The sequence below is a fragment of the Harpia harpyja genome, chromosome Z (assembly GCF_026419915.1).
Source record: "Harpia harpyja isolate bHarHar1 chromosome Z, bHarHar1 primary haplotype, whole genome shotgun sequence".
NCBI classification, from domain to species: Eukaryota; Metazoa; Chordata; class Aves; order Accipitriformes; family Accipitridae; genus Harpia; species Harpia harpyja.
This window is the reverse complement of record NC_068969.1, coordinates 24,954,052-24,971,747: the sequence shown is the minus strand read 5'-3', so window position 1 is coordinate 24,971,747 and position 17,696 is coordinate 24,954,052. Positions and strand designations below refer to the sequence as shown.

The 17,696-nt window shown below is 53.6% G+C and overlaps 1 protein-coding gene across 1 annotated transcript in view; it reads left to right on the top strand.

The window, feature by feature from the left end:
• Positions 1 to 12,390: 12,390 nt before the first annotated feature.
• The window catches only part of PLXND1 (plexin D1), an 86,817-nt gene continuing 81,511 nt past the window's right edge, over positions 12,391 to 17,696 (top strand). Inside the window, exon 1 of the mRNA XM_052777473.1 lies at positions 12,391 to 13,953. Coding sequence (XP_052633433.1) covers positions 12,613 to 13,953 — 1,341 coding nt within the window. The 5' untranslated portion in view covers positions 12,391 to 12,612. The remainder of the gene's footprint in view (positions 13,954 to 17,696) is intronic.

Genomic DNA, 17,696 nt, shown 5'->3' with positions numbered 1-17,696 from the left:
TCATCCTTTACTGGGATAATCTTGAGGAAAAAAAAAAATCAAATAGTCAGATCACAATTTGATATTTTTCTTTATTTTGTATTTATTTATTCAGTTGCCATTAATAACAATAAAAATGAAATTACCCACCCCTGACTGAGTTCCCTTGACACTTAGTTAAAGTACACAATTATGCAAAATAGGCAGACTCCCACTGCATGTTATCCCAAGCAGCAAAAGCATAAACCAAACATAAGCCCCTCCACAGAGACAAATTACTCACCCATCAAAAGAATTACTCACTGTGGACAAGTAGATTTTTACAAGGTTGATTTTTAAGTGTGCAGATGAATGCTACAGCTGGTAAGAATTCATTAGTCTATGAATCTACAGCAAAGGAAAAGATAAGGAGACATAGATCTGTTTTTCCTAAGTGGAAAGGGTCGTATGCTGTGCTGCTCAAAAATGAAATGCCCTATTCTCTTCCTTTCTCAAATCAGGAAGATGTTCAATTGTGTGTTTAGCTTTAAGCTCACAATTAGCCCTCCTGAAATGAAAAGTTATTTGTTTCCTTCAATAGAGTTGCATTGTTAGATGTCTTACAAAGATGACTGCTCCCTAGGAGAGGGGCAATGAGTGCGAAGACATAATACGAATGCCTTTTTCTAACAATCTCCCTCAACACGCTGCCATTTCTCTCCTGGTACATACAGAGGCAGGGATCTGTATGGCCACCTTGCAGTCTGGCTGGTTTGTGGCTCTGTTGGCATTTGCCAACATAAGGGCTGATTAACGTGCTACTGAAAACCATCCCCTCCTGGTCCTGAGCAGCCAGCCCAACCCTTCAGCTCTCCCCAGCAAATTACTAATCTGGCTTTGCAACAAGCAGCTCTCCACAGCAGCCTTACTGCAATCGTGGTAAACAACATATGTGAGGATGAGCTGGTGAAGCTGCCGTAAAGGCAGTTGCTGCTTTCAAATTCCGGCTCCCACACGGTGCACAGACCTGCTGTTACAGCAAGCAGAACCCACCTGTTGGCAGCATGAACGCAGAGGCTAAAATTCAGTGTATGTGCGTGTGCGGTGACTGCAGAGTGCCGCAGAGTCCCTCTGGATGAGGATGATCAGATACTGCAGCAGCAGAGCACACCTGGGCATCTGGCTGCGTACCTCATCCTGAAGCCTATTTTGTGGCCAGCGGGCAATATTCACAATATCCATGTCTAGCACCTTTACTGAGTGCTACATAGCCATAAATGCTAACCAAAGCTGTGCTGGGACCAACTTCCTCGGTTGCTTAGTATTTCCTAAATCCATTCATTCCTCGGTTGCTTCTTCTGATGCTTCCCTCCACACACACACACACCCACACACACCCCCTTCCTCCCTTCACAGGCTGTGTCCATGGAAGATATGCATGTGAAAGGAGAGAAGAATTGGCCCCTTAGGGAGGAAGTAGACATTGGCTTTTTTTGTCTGATTCTGGAACAAAAAGCTCCAGCCAGGATCTCTTCTGATTAGGTCTTAGTGTAAAACAGATGCAAAGTTTCATGCAACAAGTAAAGTGGCATAGAGAAACTGATGTATTTTTACATGCTGTCTTTTCCTATCTCTTGCATGGGATCAGAGCTATTAGATCTGAAGCTGATTAAGTGTGAGCACAAGAACAAAAGTATTGGCCACCAGTTTCTTAATGATCATCTAGGAACTCGAGTGCAATGTTCCTTTGAAATACAGGCCACAAACAAGCTCTTCCCATTTTTTACTCCCCCCCCTTCTATCTCAGAAAGAATGAAAGAAAAACAGGTTTGCTAATAGTGCCAGATCTGGAGGCAAAAGGTACGTTTACATTCAAAACCTTGCATGAACATCCAGCTGCAAGAGTTTCCAAGCAAAGCAAAAGCTAGCGAGTGAAAGAAGTTGGACAATTACACTCATTCGTCTGCCTTGTTTTCATTGAAATAATTCAGGCAAGGCCAACTGTGTTACTTGGATTCTCTAAGGTATAATTTAGGCATGAGATGTTTACAATCAACTCTCATTTGCATCAACCGGGAGGAAAACATAGGATCTGTTGGATATTTCAACTGTTGGGTTAATTACTAGTTTAACCACTATCATTTATTCAACCTTCTGCATCTGAACAGCCACCGGGCCAGATCCTGCCACTCCTGATGCAGTGCTAACTCCGCAGGTTTCATGTGAGAGAGGAGTGCAGGACAGGGCCCCGTGAGTGCAGTTGTAGTTTTGCTAAGCAGAATTGGTGCCAGAGATAGGTGTCTAACTGAAAGCCCTAGAAATGTTAGATCTGCTGGGAACAACGTGCACTTCCTTTTTGCAGTCCCAGGAATGAGTTTAAACAATGATATTGTTTACTATGGGCCACGCTCTGTCGTCCCTGCTAGTGATGATTATTGAACTGCTTAGCAAATAGCTTGATAAAACCAATGGGACCATTCGTGAGATAGGAAGCCTCTCTGTGCGTGCAAGGAGCTCAGGGACTGGCCCCCAGACTCTTTTGTGAGTGCTGCACAGAGAAGTCTAAACACTGCTAAGCAAGGCTAAAATGAGCAAGGCAATTGATCGACAGTTGTGATTGAAACCAGAAGTAAGTTTTGCTGTTTTTTTTTAAAACCCAGGCTTAAATAGACATCACTTAGAAGAAGAACATCGATCAAAAGATAAACCCAGTGCATGAGAGGACCCTGAAGGTGAAAAGTACCATTAAGTAGGTTAAAGGAGCCTGCCCTCCTATGACAAGCTGTTCTCTGTGTGAGAGGACAGAGAGCACCAGGAGGGAGATAAGAAGATTACGAGGTCAGATTCCAGGTTACGGAAAGCTCAGTGGCTCACTCTGGTGGCTTGCTCTGTCTTGGGCACCTCTGCATGGGCTGCAGGCGAGAGCCTAATGAGTGCCAGCTGTGATGGTTTTGGTGCTACTCACACCTCTCCTCTGGGAGCTGACCCAAACCTGTCAACTAACTCCTATATGCCAGCAGCTCTCTGGGTGGGAACAAATTTTGGGTATTTAGCCGCCTGGCCTGAAAGGACTCATTGGCAGAGAGGAGAAAGGCCCCATATTTCATGACATGTCCCAAAGTCACCTAGTGAAATGCAGTTTTTCCCACCATGACCCCTGACAGACCCTCAGTGGCCTCCCCTGGCCAATGGGGCCGGCCAAGGCACTTGCCGGGGAGGAGGGAAACAACACTGGGCTCAGCCCCAAGTGCTTGAGGCTGGGCGGCCCTGCAGAGCAAGAGGGAGACAAAACTGGATCCTGCCCCAGATAGGTGTTTTGCTGCCAATTGCAGGAGGTGGAAATCCCAGATGTAAGGTCTGGGAGGACACAAAAGCCCAAATCTGACCCGACAGTGTGAGTGAACCGGGTTTGCTTCCATCCAGCTGCTGGTGAACAAATCCTCCTGATACACACCTCGTCTCGAGAGGCAGAGGAGCTCAGTGCCCAGGCTGTCACTTTCAGTGCAGAGCCAGTGCCTACAGCTTGTTAGTCCTCATTATTATTAAAGCTCATTATTGCTCCCTCTTCAGATGAACGCCATGAAGCAAAGGGTTGCTGCTGTTTCCCTAGCCTTTCCAGGGCTACGCAGGCTATTTAATTCAATGAAGCTATTGCTCTGCGCCCTATGTAAGCAACTACATCACCGTATTGACCTCAGGTCAGATGGCAGTGCTATTGGTATGACTACTTCCACCCTTGTAGGGCAGAAGATGCCAAGAAAAGGGAGTCCCCTGTGACATTCACAACCCCTGAAATACACTGCACACGTATGTACAATGTGCTATGTGGATGTGAAAATAGCAAAAAGACTACTGCTTAGACAGAAAGATGGAATGGCTGATATTCAAGTGACAAAAGTATCCCGATCTTTAACTGCATGGTGTTTACATTTTAAAACTGAGTGTTTAAAGGTCATTTTAACTATTTAGGCTGTTTGATTACCTTCTCTTTTCCACTTTCCTCAGCTGTATCAGCAGGTTGCGCCACCTCTTTGCTTTACCACTACTTCTGCTCAGTTTCAGGGTCACATTCACGGGTGGGTGAAGCACTTTGAATGCCCATTCTGCTGGGTTATGCAGCCAAAGGAAAAGCTGCTTTCCCTTATATAAAGATTCATGTGAACGTTCCCATTAGTACGCAGTTTGGTAACATAGCATATTTTGCATCATCGATTTTGTGGCAAGTTCAGACACAAATATATATACATGCCCAGAAACATGCAGATTGTATATAGACAGTATCCTTGCAGGCTAAACTGAAACTGCCTGATAGCTCTGCTTTTCTGCTACAAAATTCAAAATGCTACAACTAGGCCAGTATAGGACTTGCTGACATTTTAAATGTGTATGTGTGCACATGCCTTTTTTTATACATGTATGTGTATGTGTGTGACTTTTAACTTTTGGTTTATCTCTAAGATTAATGAACGTGTTGACTGCACATGAGAAATGTGTAAACCTTTAAGACTGTTGGGGTCACCAGGGAAATGTCAAGAACGAGATCACACTGTTTACAATATGTCCAAAAATCTACAACACCAGACGATGCCCCACAAGTGACATTATAATGAGAGACAGCTATTAGAGGCAATGTAAAACACATGCTGCTGGATGCCGCATGTCAAAGATTTATCTCAAAATTGCAGATAGGAGGCTATTGCAAGACATAGGTATGAAAACATTTCAGGTTTCGTAGTAAAAAGCAGTGGGCACATACATTTGTAATTAATAATTAATGCCTGCTAATGAGTTGCTTGGAGAGGCTGATCCTGCACCTCTATTCAAATGCTGGGACATGGCGCAAGAGCTGCAGGACCTGCTCAGCCCGTGTGGAGTACAGCGAGGTCGAGGAGGGTCTTCCCATGATGGCCGAGTACTGCCTTGCCTGTGCTGGAAGTGGCACGGGCACGTTGTGGGCAGGGTCGGAGTACCGGTGGGGTACGGGGGAAGGGCTTGAGGCTGGCCGCAAGTGGGTTGCTGGCAGGGACCTCTGGGCTGGAGTTCAAGCGGGGATGGTGCAGGGGGTGAAGGTTAGGGTGCTGGAGGATGGGACCGATCGGCCAGGGCTGGGTAAGCGTCAGGAGGGTCCCTGGTGGTAGTACCCAGGTGCTGGTACCCAGCTTGGTTTGCTGCTGGGTGCAGTAATTACTGCTCGGGTAGGTTTTGGAGATGATGCAGAAGCTACGGGACGGCGTGTGGGGCTGCATTTCGCAGGGGCTAGATGCCTGGCCGATAGTCATAGCAATGACAAGTGACGAAGCTGAGGCTGACCTTGGCAGAAGCCCATGAATTTACACGGGCCCAGGGTCCAGCAGCATCTGCATTGCTGGTTGAGGGCAGGTGGTGGCTGTGGCTGCTCGGCTGGGATTAGGATGGGGCCTGTTGGAGGGAACTGAGGATGTGGGATGGAGCTGGGAGGTGCCACCTGGGGTATACAGAGGTTTACCAGTGACAGGCCCTGCAAAGCTGAGGGCACATCTGGAGCTGGTCTGGGGTCTACTCTGTCCAGCCAGGTGGAGAGCAGAGATGCTTAGAGCTGGCCACACCAAATACAGAGTTGACTCAGAGCTCAGTGCAACACAGTGTATCTTTTAAAGCAGTATGAGATTTTAACTGAAATGCTTAGCATTGTATTAAGATGTACAAAGCAATGAGTAATTTTATGATTAACCACATTTAACCCTTTCACTTCAAAGCCTATAATGAGCATCAACACTGAAGCCTCAACAAGCCCAGTGAACATGGGAGAGAATACCACTGAAGCCACTGAGGTAAGTCAAACTGGTTGGAATTTACAAGGGTAGTGTGGGCTGTAATAATATATTTACAGCCTGGTGATTATACTGTGGGAAGGAAGGGAAGGGGATTGAATCCCTGTTTAGTTTAAGCTGTGTTTTAGTGCAGCCAGTTCTTCAGTAGTACACAGTTAAAAATGTAGTCTGTCAAATCCTGCTGACATATTTTGGCAATAGATATTTCCTCTAATTGAAAGCAATTGTTGTGTTGTAAGCTTCCCCCCTTTCCCATTTGTTTTGGTTAACGAGTAGTGGTGGCCTGTCTACTCAAGCACGTATTGAGCAACTGCTCACTGGAAAGTTAGCATATTGCAAAGAGTGCGGCACGATCCTGCCTGACTTCATAAGGAAAAACTTCCTCCGGGCTTTGGCGGAGGATGTTTGAACAAAGCTGGTAGGATCAGCCTCACTGGTTGTTATTGCAGGGCTTTGCTGTTTGGGTCAGCTAGGGCCTTCATGTGTGAATCCTGGGGTAAAAAGCAGGCTCACTTCCAATGCAGCCGTGCTTTGTTTTGAACAATCAGCATGGCCCCTGCTGTGAATCCCACGAGGGGATACTCTGCTTTATGTTGCATTCGCTTCCTTTGCTCAGAGCCAAGTACTGCATCCTACACTGCTGGAACGCAGTCAAGATGCGCAGGGCCTGCACGGACAGCCTGACGCAGACTAGACGTGGCCGGCCCCGGTTGCGTTGGGCGCTGCTGCTGCTCCAGCAGGAGCCTTAGTGCCGTGGGTGGGCAGGGCTCTGCCGCCCTGGGGGAGCTTAACAAGCCCCTGCTTGGCCAGTCCAGGCAAAAAGCTGGTGCTAAAACCACTGCTGCCCGCAGGGCCTGGACCAGCGTTGCTGCTTCTCTGCGGTGTGAGCAGCGGGGCACCACCGTGATCCGTCACGAGTTGGGCAGCAGCGTTTGCGGCTTTTGGGACCTGGTGGGGAGCAGCTGCCTGGCCCCAGCGGGGTGTTGAGGCTGGTGCTGGGAGGGGACCTGCAAAGCAGGGCCTGTGCACCGGCGTGCCGGGGGGTCACATCCTCCCACCTCTGTGCTCTGGGGAACGTGTCTGTGCTGTCCTCGTAGGATGTCAGTCAGGGTGCTCAGTCTTGAAACACCCTTTATCTGATACCCCTCTGAAGCTCAGAGAGGTGCCATGTACTGCATGGAGTTCAGCGCAGGACTGGATGAAATCCTCCTTTAGCCTGTAGTCACACCGAGTCTGATCATCCGGCTAGAAATCCCCTCAGGCTGGTGCTGGTCAGGACCCAGCCGAAGAAGGGACCTTATTCTGCCATGCAAACCTGTACCCATGCTTGCCTGTGATGCCCTGTGGATCTGCATTGACAAGGGACAGGTATGGATGAGAGACCGTTAGCATAGCAAGGCTGGGGCTCAAAGGGATTGTGTCTTCATCTGACCACAAGCCCCAGCATGTGCTGGATTTCCTGCAGAGCAGAGCTGGAGATGCATTTGAGCTCACCAGCTGCGTTTCCAGCCCTGGAAGCTGGGGGGATTGAGCCTAAGCCTCTAAGGAAAAGAAAAGCATGAGGTCACCAAGGAGACCTGCAGGAAACTGGAGAACCTGCTGCTTTTGTATCCCAGCTGAGGGCCCAACTGGTAAAAGCACTCCTTTCCACCCACAGCACCCAGGTCAAACCCCAGCACAGGCTACAAAAGACACATTTTTTTTATTGCCTTGTGATAAACCTCCTGGTCTGGAAAATCCTGCCATTATTGTGTGTGTGAACTTTCACCAGCACCGAATCTGTCATTAACCTAGAAGGAGACCTTTTCATGCTCACAACCTCTGTCTGCACAGCTCCTCTCTGGAGGCAAATCCCTCACAGTGAACACATCAGCTGGCTGCACGCTGCAGACAAGGTTATGACTGCATTACATACTCTGAAAGCAGCAATGCTCTATATTACACTGGGAAAGGTTCATCTTTGAAAACAAAGAGGTTTGAGGAAAAAAAGTGTGATTTTACTCAGAAAGTGCCTCAGGTCCCCATAAATCCCTCTCCCCCTTGCTCAGACCAGGGCTGGAGGCCGGCAGCAGGGTGGCAGCGGAGCATGCTGCACCCATGCGACTCCTGCTACAACCATTTGCAGCAAAGCCTGAGACCACACCGAGTGTGTGTTTAGATTAAAGGACGTTTGGGAGGCGACCTTGCCTTAATCTTTCTGCTAAGCACCTAGCAGACTCCCAGTGTGCTAAATCATTAGTAATAACAGTAATGACAATCTAGCCTCCTTCTCCATGAGCAGTGCCTGCAATACAGATTAATAACAATAAAATAGGGACTCGGTCCACGCTCATCCAAAATACACTGAGGATTGCTAATCAGTCTATTTCCAAGCCCTCTGTTATTTCTGAGTGCCCTGAAGTGCCTTAGCCAGCACTTTGCTGATGCATCCAGCCTGATGACACAAGATGCTAACAACTGACTGGACAAAGGCAGGGTGGCAGGCAGGACTGGAGAGCATCTGACGAGTGTGGTGCTCAGGGAACAGCTCTTGTTCAGGCAATGATTTCTCTGTGTCCAAGTGCTTCTCAGCTCCTCCTCAACTCTCCTTGCATTTCCCGGGTGCACGGATCCTCTCCGTTTGGAAACACCACTCCAGGGAGAGCCCTGTCCTGGCTGCCTCTGGGCTGGGCCAGGCTGGTGGAGACCAAGTGGGACTGCTCCGCTCTCGCCTGCCTCTTACCCTCTTCTCTCGGATAACTGCTAGCGGCCTCTCTGAGGATGGGGAAAAGGCAGGAGCTGGACCCTGCTCCGATCCAGTACAGCTATTCAATGGCCACTTTCCATCAGTATGGGTTTCTGAGAGGGAAAGCGAGCAGCCAAAAGGATTCAAAACACGTATGTGCTAAGCATTTGTGAATGCACCTTGTGGTCTCCTGCCAACCTGCCCTGCAATCATGTAGAAAATGACCCAAATAGCACACTTAGAGGCAACGAGTGAAGGAGATGGGGAGAAAAAAAAAAAAAAAAAAAAAAAAAAAAGAAAGAGGACTGGCTGCCTGGGTCAGAGCAGAGGCGCCTTCTGACCCACTGCGCAGCAGCAGTGGGGGCTCTCCCTGCAGCAGCTCTGGGATGGCCAAGGCCATGCCTTGGCTTTTTCTCTGCCGGGGTGCCAAGTGGCCCCTCTGCGGTGGCTGGCTCCCAGGGCTCATCTCTGGGGGGGGCTGTGTGGGGCAGAGGAGAGGCGGCCGCTCCATGCACTGGCCTGCGCTGCCCGGTCAGGCCTTCCCAACACGCTCAGCGTCACAAGCAAAGACACGAAGCATGTTGCTCTTCTCCCAGGCGCCAGCTCCTGATTCAGCCCCCCACACACACCCAGCTCCCGGGGGGTCCCCGCCTCCGGGCGCCGAGGGAGTGGGGGTCCTGCACGCCCGTCCCACAGGCAGCACCTCTCCTGCGCCCGGCTGCTGGTGTTCACTGGGAGCTGCCAAGCCAAAGCTGGCTGTCTCCAGCGTGCGAGGGTGAACGTTCTTCCCAAATCCACAGAGCGCTCTGTGGGTACCTTGTAGACAAACCCTGCTAAATAAATAGATGTTTATACTCCCTTTATTAAAGTGATTAGATCCTGGTTTTTGAATGTGTTGAGTCAATATAACCTGAGTAATTGCATGAGTAACTCATGTTTCCCCTAAAGGGAAACTGTTCTCGTGTAAATATGTTTATTAATAATTAAAGTGTTTTTGAGTTCTTGTGCGCACAGCCCCTCTCCCCCACAGCGATGTCTGAAAGGCTGTTCTCTTCAAACCTGCGCAGGAGTCAAATGGGAAGGGATTTTGGCAGGGGGGTGATGGTCTATGGCAGGAGGCATGTGGTTTAATTTTGACCTTTTTTTTTCTTCCTGAACAAAAAAATAGTGGTGAGATCTGTGTATGAGAGATTTAAAAACGTCTACTGCTCCATTAGGAGCATTACCCTGAAATACTCACTGGAGCTTCTAACAGCCCAGATAATAGGGGTGGGAAATCATTTCTGGAAAATACTCCCCTCAAAGCATCTTACCAGAGGATTGTTTCCTAACAACAACAACAACAACAATAAAGTCTTTGTCAAATAATCCTTCAATACCACAAATATTTTGGCTTTAATTGTATCAATGCAGATAACTGCTTTGCCTTGGAAATGGGAGTCAGAGCTCCCAGGGGATTTTTTCTGACAAAGCCAGTACTGGATACCTTTGGGTAAGTCACACATTTTTCAATGTTCTTTGGCCTAATTTTTTTTTAACTGACTGTAATCTGGAACCTAATTTGATATGCCTTAAAAGGCCAATTTCACATGGAAGATGCTCTACTATCAGGGTAAGCAGCCATGAGAAATCCTAAAATAGGCAGATTAAGGGTTTGGGATCATGGGGGTTTATTTCTGTGCAATTAAAGACATGATCACATTTAAAAATTGCTAACTTGTAGTTTAAAAGAAAAAAAAGGAAAACAACTGGGAGTCCCACATTTAAAAACAGCTAATAACTCTATTAATTAAGGATATGATTAGCAGAGACAATGAGTTAGATAGTATGGAAGCACAGCATTTAATTCAATGCACATTTTCAGTGGACATGGCGTGGCCAAGGCAGTTGTGTATTAATTAGTGCTCTGAAGAGGGCGAGGAGGACAGGAAGGGAAAGAGGGAAATTGGCAGGTGTAGAAATGAGATTAGACAACAACAGAGGATTTTTCTCTCCAGAACATTAGTCGTGCAGAGTCCTCATCAGCCTTGCTAACATGTTTTGTATAAATGAAGATACATGCCATGAGAACAGGCAGGGCAGTAAGGCCCAGCTCGGGGATAGGGAGAGGGAGGACAGCTTTCCAGGGCTCGGCTGTGGAGCATTTCCTGGTGGTTGTGACCAAATACCAGCGTCGATTTCCCACCCTCGCTTTAAATGCTGCTAGCTGTTTGTGGATGGCAAGGTGCCTCCACACTCAACCCTTAAAAGGGGACCTGTGCCATTATACTGATGTAGCTGCATGGTGAAACCAAGCCTACGAGCTTCCCTTTTGCTTTCCTCCACTGCGCAGGTGCTCCGGCTAGGTCTCTGCTCTCAGTGGAAACTCAGGCTTGAGACAAGGATGCTGTGCCCACATCCTATAACCGCTCCACTTGGCTGTCAGCTCTGCCATTGCTTCGGCTTGAAGCATCCACGCAGTGCTGAGAGTACCACAACCGGGGTATCTGCCGTGCACTGGAGCCCACCCGTGCCCCCTCTTGCATGGGGACCTGAATGTGCTGCCCAAGGAGTGGGGTCCACCCTGCGTGCGCTCTGAGCCTTAACAGCTGCGCCCTGTGTCAGGACGGGGCGGCAGAAGGCAAGCGCTGGTCTGGGCAACCGCTGGTCTGGGCAACCGCCCAGGGCTCTTTCCCTTAGACCGCAGGGAAACGGGCTACGTGGGCAAACAAAGCATCTGCTGCAGAGAGCGTGGCCCCGGACAGTCTCCCGTCCCAGGACAGATCCTGACTTTCTCTGTAGAGGCTCACCCAGCAGTGCTTCTCGGTATCAGAGCGCGTTCCGCTCCACGACGAGGGGGCGAGTGCACGTACCCGCGGAGGAGGGAAGAACGGCAGCGGACGTGAATTGACACCTTCACCCACGCAGGTAGGGCGTTCCCACGCCGATAAGGGAGGGTGGATCAGAGGCTGTGCTATCTCGGGGCTGTTCCCCCCGCTGTGGATTCCGGTGGGTGGAATTTGGGAATATCATCACTTCTTTCTCCGTCTCTTTTTTTCCTCCACAGTTAAAAAAGAGCCCGTTGGAGGGCAGAGGAGATGCACAGTCCTATTCTGAACCCCGCTTTTGGCAAGCCGTGCGGGCGAAGCTTCCCGGGGGGTGGAGCCCGGCGGCGGCCCGCGCTTCGCCCCTCGCCCCGTTCCCCGGGGAGCTGTTCCCCCGGGCGAGCGCGCAGGCGGCAGCGGGGCCGGGGGGCGACCCGGGGCCGGGGCGGGTGGTGTCCCGGGGCCGCGCTGACACCCCCAACCCCCCCCCCCCCCCCGCTCCCCTCAACCGCGCAGCCCGCAGCGAGCGCGGCCGCCCGGACGGGACGGGCCCGGCAGCCCCCGGTGCGGCGTCCGTGCCGCGGGGGAGGTGGAGGCCCACACCGGCGGCCGCCCGCGCCCCCCCCCCCGTCGCGTACTTGGCGTATTTGCCCACTCCACGTGCCGCCGGCCCCGGGGCCGGCCAGCCCGACCGCCGCTTCCCGGCGTCCCTGCCCCGAGCCCGGCTCACGGGGAGCGGCCGGGCCGGGGGCGGCTGGCGGGGGGCTGCGGCGGGGGGGCTGCCTATTCCGGCTCGCCGTGCTGTTCCGCAGCTGAGCGAAGTGCTGCTTCCCCCGCCCCCTCCCCCCCGGCCCGTTCTGCTGGAAAACGCGAAGGAGCCAGCGGAGAGAAAGGCGGAAAGCCCGGAGGAGGCGTGTTGTCGGCAGCGGAGGAGCCGCTCCCGAGGCGGAACGGAGCGGGGCGGGGGGGCGGCCGCCGCCCCGCCCGGTGCTGCCCGGTACGCGGCCGGCCGGCGGCGCGGGGGAGCACCGGTAACTTCACGGCACTCGGATGACGGGCCCGCACCGAGCGAGACTCAGTGAGTAACGCCGAGAGGGCGGGAGCGGGGGCGGGCGGAGGGAGGGAGGGAGGGAGGCGCGGCCGTGAGCGCGCCCCGCCGCCCTCCGCCGCGCAGCGCCGCGCACCCGCCGCGGCCGCCACTTCCCGCGGGCGACGCTCGGCGGCGGGCGCGCTGCCTCCGCAGGAAGCGGTCCCGCGGCCCGGCCCCTCCTGCCGCTCGGCGGCGGGCTCATGCACTCTGCGGTGCGGCGGCGGGATGGCTCCGGCTCCGGCCCCGGCTCCGGCGGCGGCGGGCGCTGAGCCGCGGCCCCCCGCGCTGCTGCCGCGGCTGCTGCTGCCGCTGCTGCCGCTGCTGCTGCCCGGCCGCGCCGCCGGCCTGGAGGTGCAGCGCAAGTTCCTCTCGCCCACCCCCACCAACAACTTCGCCCTGGACGGCCCCGGCTCCCGCGTCTACCTGGCGGCCGTCAACCGCCTCTTCCAGCTGTCGGGGGGCGAGCTGGCGCTGGAGGCGGAGGCGGCGGTGGGGCCGGTGCTGGACAGCCCGCTCTGCCACGCGCCGCAGCTGCCGCAGGCCTCCTGCGAGCACCCCAAGGTGCTCACCAACAACTACAACAAGATCCTGCAGCCCGACCCCGAGCAGGGCGTCCTCGTCGTCTGCGGCTCCATCTACCAGGGCCTCTGCCAGCTGCGCAGCATGGCCAACATCTCGGCGGTGGCCGTGCGCTTCCCGCCGGGCGGCAGCGACCCGGTCACCGTCTTCCCCAGCATGCTGAACGTGGCGGCCAACCACCCCAACGCCTCCACCGTGGGGCTGGTGCTGCGCCGCGGCGGCGGCGGCGGGGCGCGGCTGCTGGTGGCCGCCACCTACACCGGCTTCGGCAGCCCCTTCTTCCCCCGCAACCGCAGCCTGGAGGACCACCGCTTCGAGAACACGCCCGAGATCGCCATCCGCGCCCTCAACGCCCGCGGCGACCTGGCCAAGCTCTTCACCTTCGACATCAACCCCTCCGACGACAACATCTTCAAGATCAAGCAGGGCGCCAAGGCGCGGCACAAGCTCAGCTTCGTCCGCGCCTTCCTGCAGCGCGGCGCCGCGCCGCCCGCCCGCCGCCCCTACGCCTACCTGGCGCTCAACAGCGAGGCCAATGCGGGCGACAAGGAGAGCCCCTCGCACAGCCTGCTGGCCCGCATCTGCCTGGGCGAGGCGGCCGAGGCCACCCTCAACGGCAGCGGCGAGACCAAGAAGCTGACCGAGTCCTACATCCAGCTGGGGCTGCGCTGCGGCGGCGCCGCCGACGCCTTCACCCGCCTCGTCTCCGTCTTCCCGGCGCGGGCGGCCTGGCGCAGCCCCGCGGCCCCTGCCCCGGCCCCGCCGCCCGCTGAGGAGCTGCTCTTCGGCGTCTTCGAGCGGGCCGGGGCCGGCGGCGGCGGGGGGCGGCCGCAGTCCGCGCTCTGCGTCTTCCGCTTCGCCGAGATCGAGGAGACGATCCGGGCTGCCCGCAACTCCTGCTTCGTCAGCCCGGGCGCCGGCATGGTCACCGTGCTGGACAGCGTGGTGCAGGGCACCGGCCCGGCCTGCGAGAAGAGGAACATACAGGTACGGGCGGGCGGCGGGCACCTGCCGGCGCCCAGGCGGGGACAGCGGGGCCGGGGCGTCCCGGGACGGGCGCGGGGAGCCGGTGGCCGGCGGGAGGCAGCGGTCCCGCCCCGTCCCGTCCCGTCGCTGCTGCTGCCGCCGCCGCGCCGCCTCCCCCGGGCGGGAGGGAGCGCGTCCCGCAGCTGGAGGCGCTCCGCTCTCCCCGCTCCGCTCCCCCCGCTCCCCTCTCTCCGTGCCCCCCCGCCGGTCCGTGTCGCGCCGTTTAAGCCGGTTGGGTGCCGGTTGCTTCCCCCCCGCAGCCAAAGCGTGCGGCGGGGCTGGTACCGAACAGAGAACATGCCGGGGGTCGATGACGACCCCCCCGTCTGCCAGGGGACGCCGTTATTCCCACGCCCCTGTCCCCGGCGAGCCGCGGTGACCGGCGGGCGCGCTGTCCCCGTCCCCGGTGGGTGCCCTTGCGCGGCCGGGAGGGCGGTGAGCGTCGCCGCCCCGCCGACCCCTTCCCACGTCCCGCCCGCGACCGCGGCCGGACAAGCCCTGCCAGGGGACACGCACACACAGGCTGCCTTGTTTCGTTGCGTTCGGGGTAAAAGTTTGCCATTGTCACAGTTTGTTACCGAGTAGCCGTAAATGTTAACGCCAGATAAAGACGCCTGTTCTCCCTTTCACTAAAGACATGCGATGCTTGGGAAAAAAAAGAAAGAAAGAAAGAAAAAAGGGCTGCTTTAACACTGCATTTTTCCCTTCCTCTGGGGAAGGACGCATAACTCAGCTCCATCAAAGATCGTAAAAACATCTGTTTGATTTCAAAGGCAAGATAGAGCGCTTGGGCTTGGGCTTCCCTGTGCAATGCCAGTGGCAAAGAGAGAAAGGTTTCCCATGGTAACCGTGGTGTTTAGTGTGGCATTTCCATGCTGTGTTAAAATATGTAGTCTTAACGCACTGGTTCATAGACCTACTCTAGCAAAGTTGAATAGTTTTTCCCTGGTGGCAGAGTACAAGCTGCCTGACAGCCAGGAAGTCTGGTAGTTGTCCCGGCTTTTGAGTTAATTCCACAAAGACTCGGTGCGTTAAACACTGGGAGCCCAGTCCTGAAGCCTTGGCACGGTCACAGCACTCAGAGGAGTCACCGGGAGTCAGGAATCCTATTTACAGGATGGGAAGGCACCCGCAGTTCTTGTTGGCTGTGGCTGAAGCTCAGCATCCCTGTGAATCGGCCCCTCAGCCCCTGGCAGGATTGAACTGTCTCTGCCAGGCAGGTCAAGAGGAAGCATTGTGGCTGAGACTTCTGGAGGGTGCTTAGGGAGTTAACAGCCTACTTGTAACTGAAAGTCAGTGGCAGAAAGGCACACGCTTCCCTTGAGCTTCCTCAGTGCTCCAGGACTGTTGGAACATACTGGTTTTTCTAACTTTTGTTCAGTAAAGAAAATAACTATGACTAACACGGGTTTATTAATGTTGAAAATATCAAATGCTATATCCAGTAAGGTATTTAGACAGTTAATTCCCTAGTTGCTCCAGGGAGGCTCAGCGCAGAAATGAGATTTCACTCCGTCTTTGGGTCTGGCCCATAGCGCTGTTCCGCTGTAAAGCGTGCTCCTGGTAGCAGTCCTTCTCTCTGAGTGGTCTCTGGGTAGGCGAGGAAGGTGACTAGCAGTATGTTGTCAGTTGATGCCACAAAGGCAGTCTGTGGAGGATGGCTGTGTTCTTGAAGCCGTGAGCGATAGAGGATGTGAGGTTCAGAGGAGCAAGCTAGAAATCACCGAGCCTCACCAATCCTATAGAAGTCAGTAGAAACCCTCCATGTTTGCCATTGCGGTGAGATCAGGGTGCGGGAAAATTTGTTTACATGGAGACAGCAGTATGGCTGGTGGTTATGTGGGGTGTACGGAGAAAACTGGGTTCTAGTCCTGACTGACACTGCTGCTGTGTCACTGACTTTGAACCAGCCATGTAACCCTAGGCGCCTCAGCTTCCTGATTCGCTGCATACTCCGTATTTATTACTATTATTCAGAAACCTAACTCACATGTAGTGTAAGATTGCATTTGTAAAGCTGCTTTGAGATCCTTTGATGTGGAGTACAGCAGGATGTAAATGAAGCATACCATTAATTTTCGTTCATGCCTAATATTTCTATGCTTCCTATTTATTTGAAGCGTATTCCTCTAAAACCGCTGACCAAGCCTGCTGGGAAGCTTTCCTACCAGTCAGAAGGAGAGCCTTTCAATTTTTTTTTTGCCTTCTACTTAATCATTAGAATTGCCAACAAGTTAACAAGCTGTTTTCGTTTTCAAGTCCCAGAGTGGCAGTGTCAAGAGAAGAGTTGTAATACTGTGTTTCTTTGTGCTGCAAAAACCTAACATCAATTTCCACCTTCAAGACAATGAAATACTCTAATACATTTTGTGTCCCAGCCCTGGGAACGCAGCAGGAAAATGTATTAAAGCAGCAGCTGGTTTGGCGGAGCAGATCAGCATCTAGCTGCCTTCCCATTATGAGCTCCACTTCTCCACCCGTTAGTGGGTTTTCAGGTTTTCTTTTGCCTATGCATCACTGATAGGTGCTCCGGTATTATCAAAATTGTGGTTCATTAGTTCTTCCTGTGGACTAGGTGGTTGGGTTTTAAGCTCCTTCTGGAAGAAAAAATAAAAACCTAATGATGGCCTGATTCATTCCGAGCCTGCGTTCGGCTGAAGTAGTCGGTTGTTACAAATACGGAGCATGGGCTGTTAGGCGTAATGCGGTGTGAAAGGAAAATCATTGCCCCCTTGTGTGCTCTTCTGTCTAATTGAATGCTCCTCTCCTGCAGCACTCGGCTGTGACTCAGCCAGGGAGCTGCAGCACTCAGCCGCCAGTGATGGGTTTCAGGAACGGGCCCTCGGCACACCGGCCGTCCCTGGTTGTCCCCACGGCACCTCACCGGTGAGGGGTCAGGCTCGTTACCCCTCAGCATTGTGACAGGAGGTCTGACAGGAGGCCGGCACTGGAAAGAGGGGCTTCGTCCCTGTGCAGGGGAGCGCTCTCGAGCAGTTGTGGTTGGCGTGATGGCAGCCGCTTGTTTGGCTCCTGCTGGGACCGGCCACGCAGGGGGCTGCGGAGGGCGGATAGGGCAGATGGACCTGGGGACAGCACATCGCCGCTGGCTGGCAGGGGAACCCGGGTGGCTGGTTAGCCTGCATCCCCACTGCTGGGCAAGGGAAGTTGCCGGCTCAGCCTGGGAACGGGCATGTTGCTTTGATGGAGGTGCTAACTTGCAATTAAGCACATGCTTAACGGCTTTGTGAGACACGGAGAAAATGTGCAGAGGAGGATGGTCTGGGTCAGGAGTGGAGGCTGGTTGGTTGTTCTCAATGAGTGCCACTGAAAAGTCATTTACCGAGGAGGTGAATTCGCAGCGGCAGCTTAGGGGAAGGATTTAGTTTGATTGGGTTCTTGTACTGAGAGTGAGTGGGTGAGCTCTAGGATTGCTTTCCCTCAACAGAAATAGCTTTTTATAATGAATTTTGTGTCAAATACTGGGCTGTCTTTGTAAGGCATGCGGTTAAAATGAAGTACTCGCACGGAGCCATTGCTGCATTTTGCCCACTCGAAGCCCGGGTGGAATTTGGACCCGACCTCCGAGGAGAGGAGTATGAGCTCTCTGTAGCACTCTGTCTTTAACATCATTTGCAGCAATGCGCTCACAGAGCTTATCAAATCCTGAGGACACTGAGTGGGTTTACTTCATATTTGAACTATTC